General features: G+C 41.9%; 1 protein-coding gene across 1 annotated transcript; it reads right to left on the reverse strand.

Annotated features, from left to right (window-relative positions):
• Positions 1-8,909: 8,909 nt before the first annotated feature.
• tmem101 (transmembrane protein 101) lies at positions 8,910-18,064 on the reverse strand. Its single transcript, XM_071409528.1, has 4 exons — positions 17,896-18,064; positions 11,463-11,643; positions 10,964-11,110; positions 8,910-10,649 (listed from the first exon to the last, which is right to left on the reverse strand). The coding sequence occupies exons 1-4, from the start codon at positions 18,024-18,026 to the stop codon at positions 10,341-10,343; spliced, it is 768 nt and encodes a 255-aa protein (XP_071265629.1). The 5' UTR covers positions 18,027-18,064; the 3' UTR covers positions 8,910-10,340.
• Positions 18,065-19,905: the final 1,841 nt, after the last annotated feature.

Consider the following 19,905-nt stretch of genomic DNA (forward strand, 5'->3'; position numbering starts at 1 on the left):
GTCAACTCACTGGGAAAGCGAATCAAACAGTTCCTTGTGCGCCGCTCTGCCCGATTCCTGTGGTGGGGGAATCGTTTGAAAGAGTGTTAATTGATTGTGTAGGTCCATTGCAGAAAACCAGGTCAGGTAACCAGTTCCTACTAACAATAATGTGCAGTGCTACTCAATACCCAGAGGCTATTCCTCTCCGTAGTATAACGGCTAAGACTGTGGTGAAGGCACTAGTGAAGTTCTTCTCTACGTTTGGACTCCCTAAAGTAATCCAAACTGATCAGGGATCCAACTTTATGTCCAAACTGTTTTCAAATGTGTTAAAGACATTGTGTATTTTCCATCAGGTCTCCAGTCCGTATCATCCAGAGAGTCAAGGGGCTCTCGAACGCTGGCATCAGACGCTGAAGGCAATGCTACGCAAGTATTGCATGGATACCAGTACCGATTGGGATGAGGGGGTGCCCTTTGTCTTATTTGTCATAATGCAACTTCATGCGTTTGAGACGAGAGACTTTTGGGCTAACGCACATGCGGCGTGCAGTCTCTCCCACAGCTTACTGACATAATCTAACACATTTTTAGGGGTGCTACTGGGTGTAGGAGATAAGTTATGCTCCTTCAACTTTCAGCGGACCCCTTGGGGTGTGTCCAAACAAGGTCAGCAGGGCTGAACCCTAAGGACTCTTGTATTGTTTCCCGAATAGCAAAAAGGCTGTTGGCCGTTCTGTTGCACCAGGGGATCAAGTTGTAGTTTTGTTGCTAATCCCTGGCTCATCACTGTCGGCACGTTTTTCTGGACCATATCTGGTGGAAAAGAAACTCAGTGACAACAATTATGTGATAAAGACCCCAGATTGAAGGCGTTCTTCCTGTGTGTCATGTTAACATGCTGAAAACATATTATGTGCGTGATTCTCCCAACAGTTCCTCAGCTAAGCCGGTCCAGCCCGCCGTCCCCAGTGTGGCTGCGGTGGTGCTGAAGCCTGGCTGGGACCTAGAGGAGGATAAGGAGGACGGGTTGGAGTTACACCATACGTTACAGCAGTGTGAACGCTTATGTAATTCAGAGATGCTGAAGTTACCCTCTCAAATGGAACATTTGGATAACGATCAAACTAAGGATCTTATCCTATTGATAAACAGTTTTCTCCATGTGTTTCAGGACGTTCCAAGTCTTACATCCATCTTGGAACATGATGTGGGGAACGCTGCTCCTATACGTCAGCATCTGTACTGGGTTAATGCAAAGAAAATGGAGATAATGAAAAGTGAGGTAGCTTATTTAATACAGAATGACATGGCAAAACCCAGTAACAGCTCCTGGAGTTCCCCGTGTATTCTTGTTCCTAAGCCTGATGGTACGTCCCGCTTATGTACGGACTATCGTCACGTAAATGCAGTTACAAAGTTTGATTATTTTCCTCTACCTCGCTTAGATGACTGCATTGATAGAATTGGCTCTGCTGCTTACGTAGTAAGTTATATTTGCTAAAAGGTTATTGGCAGGTGCCTCTGACCTCTCGAGCTTCGGACATCTCAGCTTTCGTTACGCCTGATAACTTCGTACAATACACTGTAATGCCCTTTGGAATGTGTAATGCACCTGCTACTTTTCAGCGCCTAGTTAACATTGTGTTTGCAGATGTGCCAAATTGTACTGCTTACCTTGACGATGTGGTGATTCATTCGTCTACTTGGTCTGATCATCTCTCCACTTTGAAAAGTGTGTTTCAGCGGTTGGAGAATGCTTCTTTAACCTCCCTGGGATATGTGGGACGCTAGCGTCCCAACTGGCCAACATCCAGTGAAAATGCAGAGCGCCAAATTAAAATAAATTACTATAAAAATTTAACTTTCATGAAATCACACATTCAATATACCAAATTAAAGCTACACTTGTTGTGAATCCAGCCAACGTGTCAGATTTCAAAAATACTTTACGGCGAAAGCAAACGATCCTATCTGATAGCACCACAGTAAACAAACACAGACCATCATATTTCAACCCTCCAGGCACGACACAAACGCAGAAATAAAGATATAATTCATGCCTTACCTTTGACGAGCTTCTTCTGTTGGCACTCCAATATGTCCCATAAACATCACAAATGGTCCTTTTGTCCGATTAATTCCGTCGATAAATGTCCATTTATTTGGCGAGTTTGATCCAGAAAAACACCGGTTCCAACTTGCGCAACGTGACTACAAAATATCTCAAAAGTTACCTGTAAGCTTTGTCCAAACATTTCAAACTACTTTTGTAATACAACTTTAGGTATTTTTTTAACGTAAATAATTGATAAAATTGAAGACGGGATGATCTGTGTTCAATACCGGAGGAAAACAAAGTGTAGCTAGCTTTCAGGTCATGCGCCTCTAACAGAGTACACTTCCCTCGAGCGTCATTCTGAACATGGCTACTTCATTTCTCAAAGGGAAAAACCTCAACCAATTTCTAAAGACTGACATCCAGTGGAAGCGATAGGAACTGCAAGAAGGTCCCTTAGAAATCTGTGTTCCCAATGAAAATCCATTAAAGAGTGACAACAACAAAAATGGTTTGAATGGTTTGTCCTCGGGGTTTCGCATGCCAAATAAGTTCTGTTATAGTCACAGACATGATTCAAACAGTTTTAGAAACTTCAGTGTTCTCTATCCAACTCTACTAATAATAATAATATGCATATCTTAGCGTCCAGACATGAGTAGCAGGCAGTTTAATTTGGGCACGCTTTTCATCCAAAATTCCAAATGCTGCCCCCTATCCTAGAGAAGTTAACCCTCAATTTGGCCAAGTGTGAGTTTGGGAAGGCTACTGTGACTTACTTGGGGAAACAAGTGGGACAAGGTCAAGTGCCACTCACGCCGCCAAACTTACCCTAGTAAAACTGACTATCCTACCGATCCTCGACTTCGGCGATGTCATCTACAAAATAGCTTCCAATACTCTACTCAGCAAACTGGATGCAGTTTATCACAGTGCCATTCGTTTTGTTACTAAAGCACCTTATACGACCCACCACTGCGACCTGTATGCCCTAGTCGGCTGGCCCTCGCTACATGTTCGTCGTCAGACCCACTGGCTCCAGGTCATCTACAAGGCTATGCTAGGTAAAGTGCCGCCTTATCTCAGTTCACTGGTCACGATGGCTACACCCACCCGCAACACGCGCTCCAGCAGGTGTATCTCACTGATCATCCCTAAAGCCAAAACCTCATTTGGACGCCTTTCCTTCCAGTTCTCTGCTGCCTGCGACTGGAACGAATTGCAAAAATCTCTGAAGTTGGAGACTTTTATCTCCCTCAACAACTTTAAAAATCTGCTATCCGAGCAGCTAACCGATCGCTGCAGCTGTACATAGTCCATCTGTAAACTACCCACCCAATTTACCTACCTCACCCCCCATACTGCTTTTATTTATTTACTTTTCTGCTCTTTTGCACACCAGTATCTCTTCTTGCACATGATCATCTGATGATTTATCACTCCAGTGTTAATCTGCTAAATTGTAATTATTCGATTTATTGCCTACCTCATGCCTTTTGCACACATTGTATATAGATTCTCTTTTTTTTCTACCATGTTATTGACTTGTTTATTGTTTACTCCATGTGTAACTCTGTGTTGTCTGTTCACACTGCTATGCTTTATCTTGGCCAGGTCGCAGTTGCAAATGAGAACTTGTTCTCAACTAGCCTACCTGGTTAAATAAAGGTGAAATAAAAAATAAATAAAAAAAGTGCGCCTAGTATCTGGCAAAGTGGAAGCAATTGTTGCTTTTCCTCCCACGACTCGCCGCCAGTTGCGCAGATTCCTGGGGATGGTAGGGTACATTCTGTAAGAATTTCTCGACGGTAGTAGCTCCCCTTTCATCTCAGCTTAGTCCCAAGGTACCATTTTAAGTGGTCCCAGGACTGCAACTATGCTTTTGAATCTGCTAAAGTGCTACTTTGTAGTACCCCAGTGAGGAGATTGCTGAGAGGAGGCTGATGTTGTTCTCAGAGGGAGATGATTAGTATGTCCTTTGTTTTCGTTGTTGCGCAGAGGTATAATTTGTTGCCAGTATTTTGTGGCCGGTCCTACTAAGGTATGTCTATGACAAAAGGACTGTTTTTGATTGTGAAATTGTTTGTAATATTCTGTTTCATTTGTTCCCAGGGGGGAAGGGGAAGGCACCTAGCGAGTGCTTAGGAAAGAGGCCCGTGGGCATACATAACCTGTAGTATTCACTGTCTATGCACACTAGGTAAGACCTGGGCGGACCACCCCCTGTATTTTGGGTAGCGCACCAGGTGGTGCTAAGTTAGATAAGTTGTGGGTAGGTTGGTAAGATAGAGGGGCCTTTGACATTCACTTTCTTTGCTTTGGTTCCGTCCAGCCCCCTTTCCCCATATTACTGTGTGAAGGAATAAATTCCTAGTAAATTCTGCCTTTTGTCATCCTTACTCACACCTATGGTCCCATACCACTTTCGCACCACAGGGAGTTGAGTTCCCTCTTCCTAGGGGCATGCGTAACAATGATGAATGTGTATAAATAGTCTTACTGTTGGTTCTCAGCAGACTAGCAACCTTGCTGCCACTTTAGTGATGCTAGCTAACAGCAAGCTAACAATATTGAAATGTCCACATTAGGTGTGCTAAGCTAGCCAGTTTAATAGAGATCAATACAATTAGTGGTGTGTGTTGTAGGTGGTACAGAAACGTATTCCACCAGTATTTGCTTCCAGCCGCTGCATAAGGTTGACCAAAATATTTACAAGTTGACAACTAAGAGCTCAATTTATAGTAAGCATGGCACAAACATGAATTAGGTAATGTTTGTGTAATTGTGTTACAGGTGGTTAGATGGAACCAGTGTACCTTCTAGACCATGTAATAAATGTAGTCTACCCCTTTTAACTTGAGTTTTACAGAGAAAAGGTCATCTGGAGACCTTCCACAGTGCCTTCTTGAAAAATACCCCAAAGCAGCAGAATTTGGGGTGCATGAGGGAGGGAAAACACAAGATTCTACAACCACCTCATTCTCTCTGCAGATAAGGGCTACTATTGACAAGAATGATCTGTCAGTTAATGGGCTGGGGGAGGTTTACAGATAAATACTGTTTTTGCTCCATGAAGTAATCCAACTAAGTTTACGCCACCATCTTGTCTATTTCAAGTGCCGCATGTCATGACAGAAGACTTGAAATAGGCAAGATCGCAGTGTACACATTGTTGGGTTACTTCATGGTGCAAAAAGTATTTTAATGGATCATTTTCTAAATTCAAATGGACTCCCTGCAACTGGACACACATTTTGAGACTCCTATTTCCACAAATCGAGGACGAAGACAACATCACCAAGGTTGGTCAAAAATTCTCTGCTACATCAAACAGTACCTATCCTGTAACTCCCAGTAATGGACACCAAAAATATTTGGGTAAATCACATTATTTGGTTTAATAGTCTGTAGCTAACTGGTGATCAGCAGATGAAGGTAGAGGTAGTCATGATGAAATTGCCTTTCACAAAGAAAATAAAGCATGATCAGTGCAGTAAAGTTAAGGGAATGCTTGTACAGCTGTGGGAGTGTTATGATCAAATTGCCATTCAGCTCCTCGTCATCTGCTTGAAATCCAGCATAATGTCCAATCCATCGAGAGGGATAAAGTTCACAAGATACGGTTCTGCTACAATGACACATGCAGGCAAAGGAATTATGTTTCTCTCCATATAGAATCCACTCCAAGAAGAAGCCCAATCACTACACGGTATTGTCTGCAAGACAAAAAATAATAAATTGTACTCAATTGAACAGTTTGAATTACAGTTGAACTGTGCCAGCATAACATTAACATTAGCGTAGAATAGTTGAACATGCATACATGTTACATTTAGAACAATAGCTAGGCTAATAGAAAGAAATATTGCATAACCCTCAACCTTTGCACAGTGAACAGTCCGTACAAATGTACCTAGGTACTGTAGGCAGACAGTATCTAAATGCACAGCCATGTCTATCAGGCATGCTTAGGCTAGTCTTTTTTTTATAGTAAAACCAGTTTCAATTTGAGATATACAACAGTAAATTGTATTATTTCTTCTCACTGTTATCTAGTAAACTTAGCTAGCTGGATAGCCAATAATTGTTATTTACATCCGTGTGGAACCCTATCTTGCGTCAAACCTATACATTTTGTGAGATTGGTTATGATTATGAATGTGGATGCATGTCAATGTCAACACAATTGTTATATAACTAGCTACTAAAATGATTTACAGTTGCTGATGTTACACGTTTGCTAACAAGTTACAAACGCAAGGCATGGCGCATAAGTTAGCAGGCATCAGTATAACTAGCTAGCCAACTCCAGTCGTGGTAACGTTTGCTGGTAAACCTAGCTTTAGGGGTCTGGTTGTAACTTAGTAGCTTCCTGTTTAATCAAATCAAAGTTTATTTGTCACGCGTGCCGAATACAACAGTGAAAACGTACAGGCTCTAACCAATAGTGCAAAAAAGGTGTTAAGTAAGTAAAGAAATAAAACAGTAAAAAATAACATTAGCGAGGCTATAAAAGTAGCGAGGCTACATACAGACACCGGTTAGTCAGGCTGATTGAGGTAGTATGTACATGTAGATATGATTAAAGTCACTATGCATATATGAACAGAGAGTAGCAGTAGTGTAAAAGAGGGGTTGGTGGGTGGTGGGACACAATGCAGAGAGCCCGGTTAGCCAGTGTGCGGGAGCACTGGTTGGTCGGGCCAATTGAGGTAGTATGTACATGAATGTATAGTTAAAGTGACTATGCATATATGATAAACAGAGAGTAGCAGCAGTGTAAAAGAGGGGTTGGGGGGCTGTTAGGATTTATGTTTATGCATAATAGCCTGTTAGCATATTGGTTGAAGAGGAATATTGTTTTGTTACACACATACACAAACTATACAGAGGGGGGTGTGTGTGTAGGTGTAAGGACTGACCAACACAGGCCATAAAAGTTGTGGACAGTCTGGAGAGGGGAGGGGTGCATCTCTCTAGACCAACCAGGAGGTTAGAATACTGGACAATACCATATTAGGAACTGTCGCTCTGGATAAGAGCGTCTGCTAAATGACTTAAATGTAAATGTAAATGTTTTAGTGTAGAATCGACAGACCCAAGACGGAGCTAATCTACCCAGCAACCAGATGTGAACAAAGGAACGCGCCAAGGGGCTTGGACAAAGGGCCAGCAAAGGTGGGCAAAGTCTAAACCAAGCCCAGCCTCTACTGTGATAGGCTAACAGACGCGTTGAAACTACGTCATCACGGTATAAGAACAGCTGTTTACGTACTTCTTGCCAGTTCCCTGTTCATCCTGCGCGGTGATACAGCGAACCCGTATATACGAAAATTGCATTTGCCATTCATTGTTTGCGGTAATTAAACATAATTAAAGAAAGTTAGTAGACCTTGCTTTTTATTTATCCTGACACCGGATGTGTTACACGCAGCGTTCACAGGGCACACAATGCAAATAGTCCGGGGAGCCATTTGATTACCTGTTCAGGAGTCTTATGGCTTGGGGGTAAAAACTGTTGAGAAGCCTATTTGTCCTAGACTTGGCACTCCAGTACCGCTTGCCATGCGATAGTAGAGAGAACAGTTCATGACTGGGGTGGCTGGGGTCTTTGACAATTTTTAGGGCCTTCCTCTGACACCGCCTAGTGTAAAGGTCCTGGATGGAAGGCAGCTTAGCCCCATTAGTAGCCATATCTAGGACTAAAGAGAAGAGGTTTTACAATTCAGATACAATAGATGTCCAATTTGTAAAACCGCTTCTATTTTGTCATATGACTACCTCTAGTTACTTAGGTAGCTAGCTAGTCTAGCAGGATAGCTAAGTTAGCAAACAGAAAAGGTATTTGATTCCCCCCCACTGTTACACAGTAGTATGTTAGCCAGCAATACACACTATGGGTGTCAGTAGATTAACTAAAGTTAGCTAGCAGGTGGCTTGCAGGAAAACTTACTTAGCCACTGTATCTGCCCTCTTGGTGCTGGCATCAGCTGTAAATGAGCTTCTAGCTAAATCCAAGTCTTCAATTTCCAATCCGCTTCACTATATCTGGTTGAAACATGGTTAAATGTCACCATGTAGCTAATAGAACATCAAACAATGCTCCCTTGTCAAATTCATGTTGATGAAAGGAATTACTTGAAGTCATTGCCGTCTGGTCAGATCCTTCAGTTTTGCCCAAAGGATTGTGTCCATTTCAAAAAAGCCAGCCTTGGGGGAGGGATGTGGCCAGAGCACGAAGCACCGCCCCACCCGAGTTATAGTCTTTCAGAGACTGGAAAAAATGTCAGCTTGTATATTTAGCCATTCATCCTCTGATAGGAACCTCGCTGAAAGACATCCAATGGCTCTATCGAACAAGGACAACCATATCTACACGCACAAAAACGCATAGTGTGATCAGTATAACAGCCTTCACGAAATGCCACAAAGCAGGACTACATTTATTTTATCCAACTTCCCAACAGGGTGGGGGGGCCTAGCCCCCCTGGACCGTCCCCCAGCCATCCTCACATACTTTGTGCCCCCTCAGATTTTTGAGGTACATGACACCCCTGGATATTTCTACCATTTGGCCATGAATTCAGGTAATCACTAGTTACCACTGACACAGTTAAAATTGGCTGTAGTAAAAATGAGCTTTTTGGTCTTAATTTAAGGTTAGTCATAAATTTAGCAGTGTGGTTAAGTTTAGGTTTAAAATCTGATTTTAAGAGACATTGTAGAAATAGGCCGGGTTTATGACTTTGTTACTGTGGTAACTAATGACAACCGTCAGGTCTTTTCTGATTTCGTTGTGCATAAAAATACAGCTTGATAAATAATTAAATACTATTGTGAAAAGTGAATATACACAGAATACACAATATACAAAACCAAACCAGTAGTTGTTTATTTAGTTGTATGACAACCTACACTCAGGAATGTCATCAGGAATGGAAACAAATAATATTCAAAAATAAATATGATCCTATATTCATATTGCATTAGGTACAAAAGGAGTACACTGTAGTTCTATTATTTGATAGGAAATATGCAAAATGTCAAGTTACCCCTAATTTCTTACCATAAATTGCAGTAAAACATTTGACAACTAAACCACGATATAATAACCCCCCAAATACTCAAACTGAAATCTGCTATAGCCATATCTAAATACCAGGTTTCAAAACATAATTTATTTTTTACATAATTCTAGCTATAAGTTAAATATACTAAACAAAAATATAAATGCAACATATAAAACTGAAATAAGAGATCCCAGAAATGTTCCATACTCACAAATCTAATTTCTCTCAATTTGTTTACATCCCTGTTAGTGAGCATTTCTCCTTTGCCGAGATAATCCATCCACATAACAGGTGTGGCATATCAAGAAGCTGATTAAACAGCATTATCATTATACAGGTGCACCTTGTGCCGGGGACAATAAAAGACCACTTTGAAATGTGCAGTTGTGTCAAACAACATAATGTCTCAAGTTGAGGGAGCGTGCAATTGACATGCTGACTACAGGAATGTCCACTAGAGCTCTTTCCAGATAATTTAATGTTCATTTCCCTTCCATAAGCCACCTCCAACATCGTTTTAGAGAATTTGGCTGTACGTCCAATGGGCCACACAACCGCAGACCCACGTGTAACCATGCCAGCCCAGGACCTCCACATCCAGCTTCTTCACCTGTGGGATCGTCTGAGACCAGCCACCCAGACAGCTGTTGAAACTGAGTATTTCTGTCTGTAATAAAGCCCTTTTGTGGGGAAAAACGTATTCTGATTGGCTGCATCTGGCTCCACAGTGGGTGGGCCTATGCCCCCCCCTGTTAAATCCATAGGTTAGGGCCTAATTTATTTATTTGAATTGACTGATTTCCTTATATGAACTGTAAAATAGTTAATTGTTGCGTTATATATTTTTGTTCAGTATTAAAAAAAACTATTTTTTTGCAGAAACAAAGTTGGACAGGTAGTTAACGATAAGGTCTACCCACATGGCTGTCTGTCAGGCAGGGATTCGCGTCCAATCACCATTTATCTCCTGCTGTAAGTGAGGATCAGTTCATCTGAGGATCCAAAAAGACTGTATAAGTCTCACATGGCACCTTATTCCCAATATAGTGCACTACTTTTGACCAGGTGGCACCCTATTCCCAATATAATGCACTACTTTGGCCAAAGCTTTGGTCAAAAGTAGTGCAATATATAGGGAATGGGGTGCCATTTGAAACACTAAATGTAGCTTCAGTCACATGTTAAGTAGTGGCCTCTCTTCTGATAGTCTGCCAAGGTGTCCATTCCATTCAACCGTCTGTAGCCAGAATCAGCACAGCCCCGAAAATACCCACGTTATGCCCCATCAGCTTCAACTGGTTCCAGAACTCCACATGGCGCGTGTTGTGCCAGTAGCCCAGGTTACCGTCGATGAATAGCAGGATGAGGGGCAGGACCACGGCCAGGATCTGTGAAGCTAGGCGGATATAACAGCCAGAGAGGAAGGCCAGGGCCAGCACTCCAAACAGCACCACCAGTAGCATTAGGGTGATCTCCCCACCAGGGATGTGATTCAGGTAGGCCATCCTGTCCTCTTTACTGTGCTGGAGGGAGTACACCTGGTGGAGGGAACACAGCGCTGCATTGAGTTGTTATTTAGGCTGCTACTGTATATTTGTTGGACTCACCATTCAGTTTATTGCACCTATTTGTACAATGATTTGATCTCTCTCGCTCTCATATCTGATTAGGACACAAATGTCAAACTTGACACTGGGCTATTTAAATCAGGGAAAATCTAGGCCTTTTGCTATCCGGGTTTCTAGGTCTGCAGTAATTGATTTTAAGGATGGAGGAAGGGGATTCCCATCACAGTGCTTCTTTCTAGGTCAAACACTGTAGCTAAATCACTGAAGTAGGTTGTTTGTCTTACCATACAGATGAGGTAGACCCCTATGAAGACCTGTCCGGTGGACTGCAGCGATCTGGTGCGATGTTTCTGTCTGTATACCTCCCCCGCACCACTGGCTAGGACCAGGAAACCCCCGATGATAGCCAGGGTTCTGGAGTACATCCTTACCTACAGGATCACACAAGACACAGAAGGTCAGTTGAGCATTCCTAGAGATGTAGTGAAGGGGGGATGCAAACACTTACTACATTTCTTCAACACAATGTTTTAATTCATCCTAAAATAGGACAATCTTAGTCATGTCAGTTTTTTGGGGCCCAGCACCCAGTATTAACCCATAATAAGTTATGACTAAATAGAGCCCACTATTCATTGTCTTTCGACAGGTGGTGTCATTCCTTCACAATGCACAGTTCTCAATGTAGACAGAGTTGTCACTCTCCACAAAACATTTCTTACCCCCAGGATACTTCAGCTGTGGTTGTCACACTATCTACTCCTCCTCACAGGCAGTACTCACCTTCAGCCAGTCACTATAGTGCACTTGTTCACCAATATAAGAAGCGTAGGTGCTGATAGCTAACTGTATGGCGGCCCCCAGTGCAAACCACCTCCTCTTCACCCCAAAGGACATGAAGCTGGCACAAAGAACTGATGCCCCCATGTCAAAGTACAAGTAGGGAACCTGGATGTCAGGTTTCCTGGAGATTAAGAAAAAAGCACATATATTACAAAACTGAAATGGTTAAATATTCAAAAATCATTGTTCAAATCAAGTAATTGATCACACTCATGGTTAACAATAGCTATGATTTCATACCTCCAAAGACAATGAATATCTCACTTAGCTACCTTAAAGTGGAACTGACAGCGTTTTAACTACTTTGCAGATATGAAACAAACATACAATCAGTTTATGCTACAAAACCAACTTTATAAGAGGTTATAAAAATAGGTTATATTTGACTCAATTCCATGACGTACAGTAAGGCATTGTTGCCAGTAGTCTCGGGTGGTTTACTGTGTATACACACACCGGGGTATTTGGAAAAAGCCATGGGATAGTTTTCAATACCGTTGAAACTATTTCAAGTTTAATACATTTTGAATAATTGTAGCTACTTTAAGTAAATACCTGCAGTCAACTTGTGCAATATGTTAGGAGATAAAGAACAATGCGTTCTTAATTTCAGCTGTCACATTGTGAAGTTTACTGTAGTCCCCAGTCAAGCACACGATAAGAGACCGGAGCCTTGAGTCACAACTGTTTGCCAGCTACATATCTTATAACTATTAAATTAACTGTCTAAAATTTGCTAAATGCTCTGCAGTTGTGCATTTGGTTTGCTAATTTAGTAGCTAGACAGTTAAGTGTTTACGTTCTTTCAAATTTAATAATTTGCTTGGTAACAGTAATCATGAGTAGAGGTCGACCGATTAATCGGAATGGCCGATTAATTAGGGCCGATTTAAAGTTTTCATAACAATCGGTAAATCGGCATTTTTGGACACCGATCATTGTCGATTACATTGCACTCCACGTGGAGACTGCGTGGCAGGCTGACTACCTGTTATGCGAGTGCAGCAAGGAGCCAAGGTAAGGTGCTAGCTAGCATTAAACATATCTTATAAAAAACAATCAATCTTAACATAATCACTAGTTAACTACACATGGTTGATGATATTACTAGTTTATCTAGCTTGTCCTGTGTTGCATATAATCGATGCGGTGCCTGTTAATTTATCATTGAATCACTGCCTACTTCGCCAAACGGGTAATTTAACAAGCGCATTCACGATGCACCAACATGCACCAATGTGTACCTAACCATAACCATCAAAGCCTTTCTTAAAATCAATACACAAGTATATATTTTTAAACCTGCATATTTGGTTAATATTGCCTGCTAACATGAATTTCTTTTAACTAGGGAAATTGTGTCACTTCTCTTGCATTGTGTGCAACAGAGTCAGGGTATATGCAGCAGTTTGGGCCGCCTTGCTCGTTGCGAACTGTGTGAAGACTATTTCTTCCTAACAAAGACAGCCAACTTCGCCAAACGGGGGATGATTTAACAAAAGCGCATTTGCGAGAAAAAAAACACAATCGTTGCACGAATGTACCTAACCATAAACGTCAATGCCTTTCTTAAAATCAATGCACATAAGTATATATTTTTAAAACCTGCATATTTAGTTAAAAGAAATTCATGTTAGCAGGCAATATTAAACTAGGGAAATTGTGTCACTTCTCTTGCGTTCATTGCACGCAGAATCAGGGTATATGCAACAGTTTGGGCCGCCTGGCTCGTTGCGAACTAATTTGCCAGATTTTTACGTAATTATCACATAATATTGAAGGTTGTGCAATGTAACAGCAATATTTAGACTTATGGATGCCACCCGTTAGATAAAATACAGAACGGTTCCGTATTTCACTGAAAGAATAAACATTTTGTTTTCTAAATGATAGTTTCCGGATTTGACCATATTAAATGACCTAAGGCTCGTATTTCTGTGTGTTATTATATTATAATTAAGTCTATGATTTGATAGAGCAGTCTGACTGAGCGGTGGTAGGCAGCAGCAGGCTCGTAAGCATTCATTCAAACAGCACTTTACTGCGTTTGCCAGAAGCTCTTCGAAATGCTTCAAGCATTACACTGTTTATGACTTCAAGCCTATCAACTCCCGAGATTAGGCTGGCAATACTAAAGTACCTATTAGAACATCCAATAGTCAAAGGTATATGAAATACAAATGGTATAGAGAGAAATAGTCCTATAATAACAGTAAAAGTCTGCACAAAACGTTATTAAATTGTTGCCAGCAGCAGTTGGTCACTAACGCTGTTGATAACCTGTAAACAGTCTAACCAGCTCTGCCAGGGCGAGTGAAATGGCCAGAATGAGGTGTTCTCTCATTTGTGTCTGGAAGGACTGTAGCTCGCAAGCTAGCCAACTTTAGCCAGTTAGCTAAAGTTGAGCGTCCAGTGTGAATTTATGAACAGACACTGACGACGCTCTGAACTTAGGAACGAACCAGAGAGCACTGACACACTAAAGGCAATTTACGACCGCACCCTTAGTTGTCAGTCAAATGTATTTTGGCATCGATCAAATGGGCGGGCAGGCAGAGAAGTTCCCATTCAGTTGTAAAAATGTGGGTTGGGACAGTCATGCATGGGCAGGCAAGCTGCAGAAGGGCGAACAGGCTACTATTCCAAATCGTTTATCGGTGCAATTTTAAAGGCTAACAATTTTAAAGGCCAACTAGAGTTTGAGAGGGTTTATCTAATGTTCGCTCGTTAGATTTTTCACTCATCTCGCTCTGGCTAGCATTAGCACAACTGAGAGCATCCTGCCGGGCTGCATCACCGCCTGGTAAGGCAACTGCACCGCCCTCAACCACAAGGCTCTCCAAAGGGTGGTGCGATCTTCACAACGCATCACCAGGGGCAAACTACCTGCCCTCCAGGACACCTACAGCAGCCGATGTCACAGGAAGGCCAAAAAGATCATCAAGGACAACAACCATCCGAGCCACTGCCTGTTCACCCCGCTACCATCCAGAAGAGACTGAGAAACAGCTTTCTCAAGGCCATCAGACTGTTAAACATCCATCACTACCACAGAGGCTGCCTAAATACAGACTTGAAATCATTGGACACTTTAATAAATGGATCACTAGTCACTTTAATAATGCCACTTTAACAATGTTTACATTTTTTGCATTACTCATCTCATATGTACAGTTGAAGTTGGAAGTTTACATACACCTAGGTTGGAGTCATTAAAACTCGTTTTTCAACCACTCCACAAATCTCGTGTTAACAAACTATAGGTTTTGGCAAGTCGGTTAGGACATCTACTTCGTGCGTGACACAAGTAATTTTTCCAACAATTGTTTACAGACAGATTTTTTTCACTTATATTCACTGTATCACAATTCCAGTGGGTCAGAAGTTTACATACACTAAGTTGACTGTGCCTTTAAACAGCTTGGAAAATTCCAGAAAATGTCATGGCTTTAGAAACTTCTGATAGGATCATTTACATAATTTGAGTCAATTGGAAGTGTATCTGCAGATGTATTTCAAGGCCTACCTTCAAACTCAGTGCCTCTTTGCTTGACATCATGGGAAAATCAAAAGAAATCAGCCAAGACCTCATCCTTGGTAGCAATTTCCTAACACCAGAAGGTACCACGTTCATTTGTACAAACAATAGTACGCAAGTATAAACACCATGAGACCACGCAGCCGTCATACCGCTCAGGAAGGAGACACGTTCTGTCTCCTAGATATGAACGTATTTTGGTGCGAAAAGTGCATATCAATCCCAGAACAACAGCAAAGGACCTTGTGAAGATGCTGCGGGAAACAGATACAAAAGTATCTATATCCACAGTAAAACCAGTCCTATATCGAAATAACCTGAAAGGCTGCTCAGCAAGGAAGAAGCCACTGCTCCAAAACCGCCATAAAAAAAGCCAGACTATGGTTTGCAACTGCACATGGGGACAAAGATTGTACTTTTTGTAGAAATGTTCTGTGATCTGATGAAACAAAAATAGAACTGTTCTTTGGCCATAATGACCATCGTTATGTTTGGAGGAAAAAGGGGGAGGCTTGCAAGCCAAAGAACAACATCCCAACTGTGAAGCACGGGGTGGCAGCATCATGTTGTGGGGGTGCTTTGCTGCAGGAGGGACTGGTGCACTTCACAAAATAGATGGCATCATGAGGAAGATAAATGATGTGGATATATTGAAGCAACATCTCAAGACATCAGTCAGGAAGTTAAAGTATGGTCGCAAATTGGTCTTCCAAATGGACAATGACCCCAAGCATACTTCCAAAGTTGTGGCAAAATGGTCCAAGGACAACAAAGTCAAGGTATTGGAGTGGCCATCACAAAGCCCTGACCTCAATTCCATTGAAAATGTGTGGGCAGGGGCCTCCCGGGTGGCGCAGTGGTCTAGGGCACTGCATTGCAGCGCTAGCTGTGCCACCAGAGTCTCTGGGTTCGCGCCCAGGCTCTGTCGCAGCCGGCCGCGACCGGGAGGTCCGTGGGGCGACGCACAATTGGCCTAGCGTCGTCCGGGTTAGGGAGGGTTTGGCCGGTAGGGATATCCGATGAGACAAGATAGTAATTACTAGCGATTGGATACCACGAAAAATTGTGGAGAAAAGGGGGTAAAATAAAATAAAAATTAAAGAAAAGAAAGAAAAAAAATTGTGGGCAGAACTGAAAAAGCGTGTGCAAGCAAGGAGGCCTACAAACCTGACTCAATTACACCAGCTCTGTCAGGAGGAATAGGCCAAAATTCACCCAACTTATTGTGGAAAGCTTGTTGAAGGCTACCTGAAACGTTTGACCCAAGTTAAACAATTTAAAGGCAATGCTACCAAATACTAATTGAGTGTATGTAAACTTCTAACCCACTGGGAACGTGATGAAGGAAATAAAAGTGGAAATAAATCTCTACTATTATTCTGACATTTCACATTTTTTAAATAAAAGTGGTGATCCTAACTGACCGAAGACAAGGAATTCTTACTATGTCAGGAATTGTGAAAAACTGAGTTTAAATGTATTTGGCTAAGGTGAATGTAAACTTCCGACTTCAACTGTATATATTGTATTTTATACCATCTATTGCATCTTGCCTATGCCGCTTTGTAATTTCTCAACCATATATTTATATGTATATATTCTTATTCCATTCCTTTACCTAGATGTGTGTTTACCTAGATGTGTGTAAGGTAGTTGTGGAATTGTTAGATATCGCTGCACTGTCGGAACTAGAAGCACAAGCATTTCGCTACACTCGCAGTAATATCTGCTAACCATGTGTATGTGGCCAATAAAATGTGATTTGTTGATGTGCATAACTGGTTGTTTGATCAATAGGACTGAAGTTCCCAAATATAAGAGGACTCCTGTGGTATTTATATATTTGCAGAAATCTATTCAGGTGTATTTTGTGAATGCGTTCTAATGATCTAAAGTTGCTCTGTTGCTACTTCATGTAAACACACAATCCAGTTCAAAGTTAATGATGGCAGGCCCATGTGGCAAATGGTTTATTTGCATATAGGCCTACTGTAGCTCTGATTGGATATGGCACACTGGTCTGTGTAGACTCCAGTCCTGGACAAGACAGGTGTTTTTAATTATGTTTTATTTACTGCAGTGTCTGTTAAATTGCCCAAACAAAACAGCCACTTCCCACTCTATATTGCTATAGAATTTTCACAAATGCTGTACTATATGTAATTCCCAAACATTCTATGAATTTATGAAAATTACCATATAGTGCAGAAAAAAAAAAAAAAACATGTAATATTATTACACCTGGGGGTGTATATGAACAGATTTTAATACGACTTAATGTTAAAATGCTGTCAGTTCCACTTTAAACTGAATACACTAACTGTAAATCGCTCTGGATAAAGCATCTCCTTAGTGACTAAAATATTAAGAACTTGGCATTCTTCTAAAAAAACAATAATACATGAATGAATGGTTTATATGCCATGTGAGAAGATATGCCACGCAGTCACTCTTACTATATATTTACAGTAGTAGACCATATGACTTGATCAAAGTAAGGTAATTGGAGACTCCACACAGGGTGGTGCACTCCTATTTAAAGATGACAGAAATATCACCCTGCCATAACTAGAGCCAGATGGCTCACAATCCCGGAAGTTGTAGCTTCTGTAGTTTTATGTTCTTTTACACAACCAGATGACCACGTTCATAACCCAGAAAACGGTACCTGGCTTAGAAAAGCCACACTAGTGTAGTAAATATGTCTGTCAATAATGTAGCTCAACTAACAAGCAAAGTGACGCTGTAAAGCCAACCCTCTGTTTAGCCGATTAGCGGCTAGCCGACGTCTGCAGAAACGTGACCAGTACTCACATACATATCCACCACGCTTACCTTTTTACATCCGCGCGCTCCGCAAAGAGCATCAGCATTGTAAAGCAGTTCCAGAAACCAAATCGTGTCAAAATAAAGGCGCCAAATTGACAGAGGCGCCGGAGAACTTGCTTACTGCTAGGGGCAGCCATTATTGTTACTACAGTGTTACACCAGCAGTGGGCCACAACTTCCTGTCTAGAATTGTCGATCATTTTCAAAATAAAAGTTTACCATATTACATTAAGGATAGACTCCGCGCAACGACATTTCCACGAGCAGCACCGCATGGGCACGTCCAAGCGGATCACTTTTGTCGCCTATCAAAGTGTGTTGCATTATGGGGATACAAATTGTCTGGCTTGTCGACTGCATGAACTTTACAAAAACCATGTCAAAGGTCATGAAGTTGACTGCAAGTTTCTGCAGTTGCTCTTCACCAAATTCATCCTGCAGCAATTCCTGCATCGTAGGAGGCTCTATAAAAACGGCACAGTGGACACATCATAATACCCATAAAACTTAGCGGTAGGTAATGTTCCAATAATGTTTTCCCAATTAATTTTTGCTTCTGGATATTTTAGAACTACTTCATATACAGTGCATTCGGAAGGTATGCCGACCCCTTCCCCTTTTATACATTTTATTACATTAGCCTTATTCTAAAATGGATAAAATACATGTTTTCCATCAATCTACACACAATACCCCATAATGACAAGGTGAAAAGGTTTAGAAATGTTTGCAAATTTAAAAATGTAAGTATTCAGACCCTTTGCTATGAGACTCGAAATTGAGCTCAGGTGCATCCTGGTTCCATTGATCATCCTTGAGATGTTTCTACATCTTGATTGGAGTACACCTGTGATAAATTAAATTGATTGGACATGATTTGGAAAAGCACACACTTGTCTATATAAAAGGTCCCACAGTTGACAGTGCAAAACCAAGCCATGAGGTCGAAGCAATTGTCCGTAAAGCTCAGAGACAGGATTGTGTCGAGGCACAGATCAGGGTAAGGGTACCAAGACATTTCTGCACCATTGAAGGTCCCCAAGAACACAGTGGCCTCCATCATTCTTAAGTGGAGGAAGTTTGGAACCACCAAGACTCTTCCTAGAGCTGGCCAAACTGAGCAAATGGGGGGAGAAGAGCCTTGGTCAGGGAGGTGACCAAAAACCCAATGGTCACTCCGACAGAGCTCCAGAGTTCCTCTTTGGAGATGGAAGAACCTTCCAGAAGGGCAACCATCTCTGCAGCACTACACCAATCAGGCCTTTATGGTAGAATGGCCAGATGGAAGCCACTCCTCTGTAAAAGGCACATGACAGGCCGCTTGGAGTTTGCCAAAAGGGACCTAAAGGACTTTGACCATAAGAAACAAGATTCTCTGGTCGGATGAAACCAAGAATGAAATCTTTGGTCTGAATGCTAAGCATCACGTTTGGAGGAAACCTGGCACCATCCCTACGGTGAAGCATGGTGGTGGCAGCATCATGCTGTGAGGACGTTTTTTAGTGGCAGGGACTGGGAGACTAGTCAGGATCGAGGGAAAGATGAACGGAACAAAGTACAGAGAGATCCTTGATGAAAACCTGCTCCAGAGCACTCAGGACCTCAGACTGGGGCGAAGGTTCACCTTCCAACAGAACAACCCTAAGCACACAGCCAAGACAACACAGGAGTGGCTTCGGGACAAGTCTCTGAATGTCCTTGAGTGGCCCAGCCAGAGCCCGGACTTGAACCCGATCAAACATCTCTGGAGACCTGAAAATAGCTGTGCAGCGATGCTCCCCAACCAACCTGACTGAGCTTAAGAGGATCTGCAGAGAAGAATGGGAGAAACTCCCCAAATACAGGTGTGCCAAGCTTGTAGCGTCATACCCAAGGCTGTAAATTGCTCCCAAAGGTGCTTCAAGAAAGTATCGAGTAAACAGTCTGAATACTAATGTAAATGTGATATGTTTTTTAAAATGTGTAATACATTTACATTTAAGTCATTTAGCAGACGCTCTTATCCAGAGCGACTTA

This window comes from Salvelinus alpinus, chromosome 7, assembly GCF_045679555.1.
Source record: "Salvelinus alpinus chromosome 7, SLU_Salpinus.1, whole genome shotgun sequence".
Taxonomy (NCBI): Eukaryota; Metazoa; Chordata; class Actinopteri; order Salmoniformes; family Salmonidae; genus Salvelinus; species Salvelinus alpinus.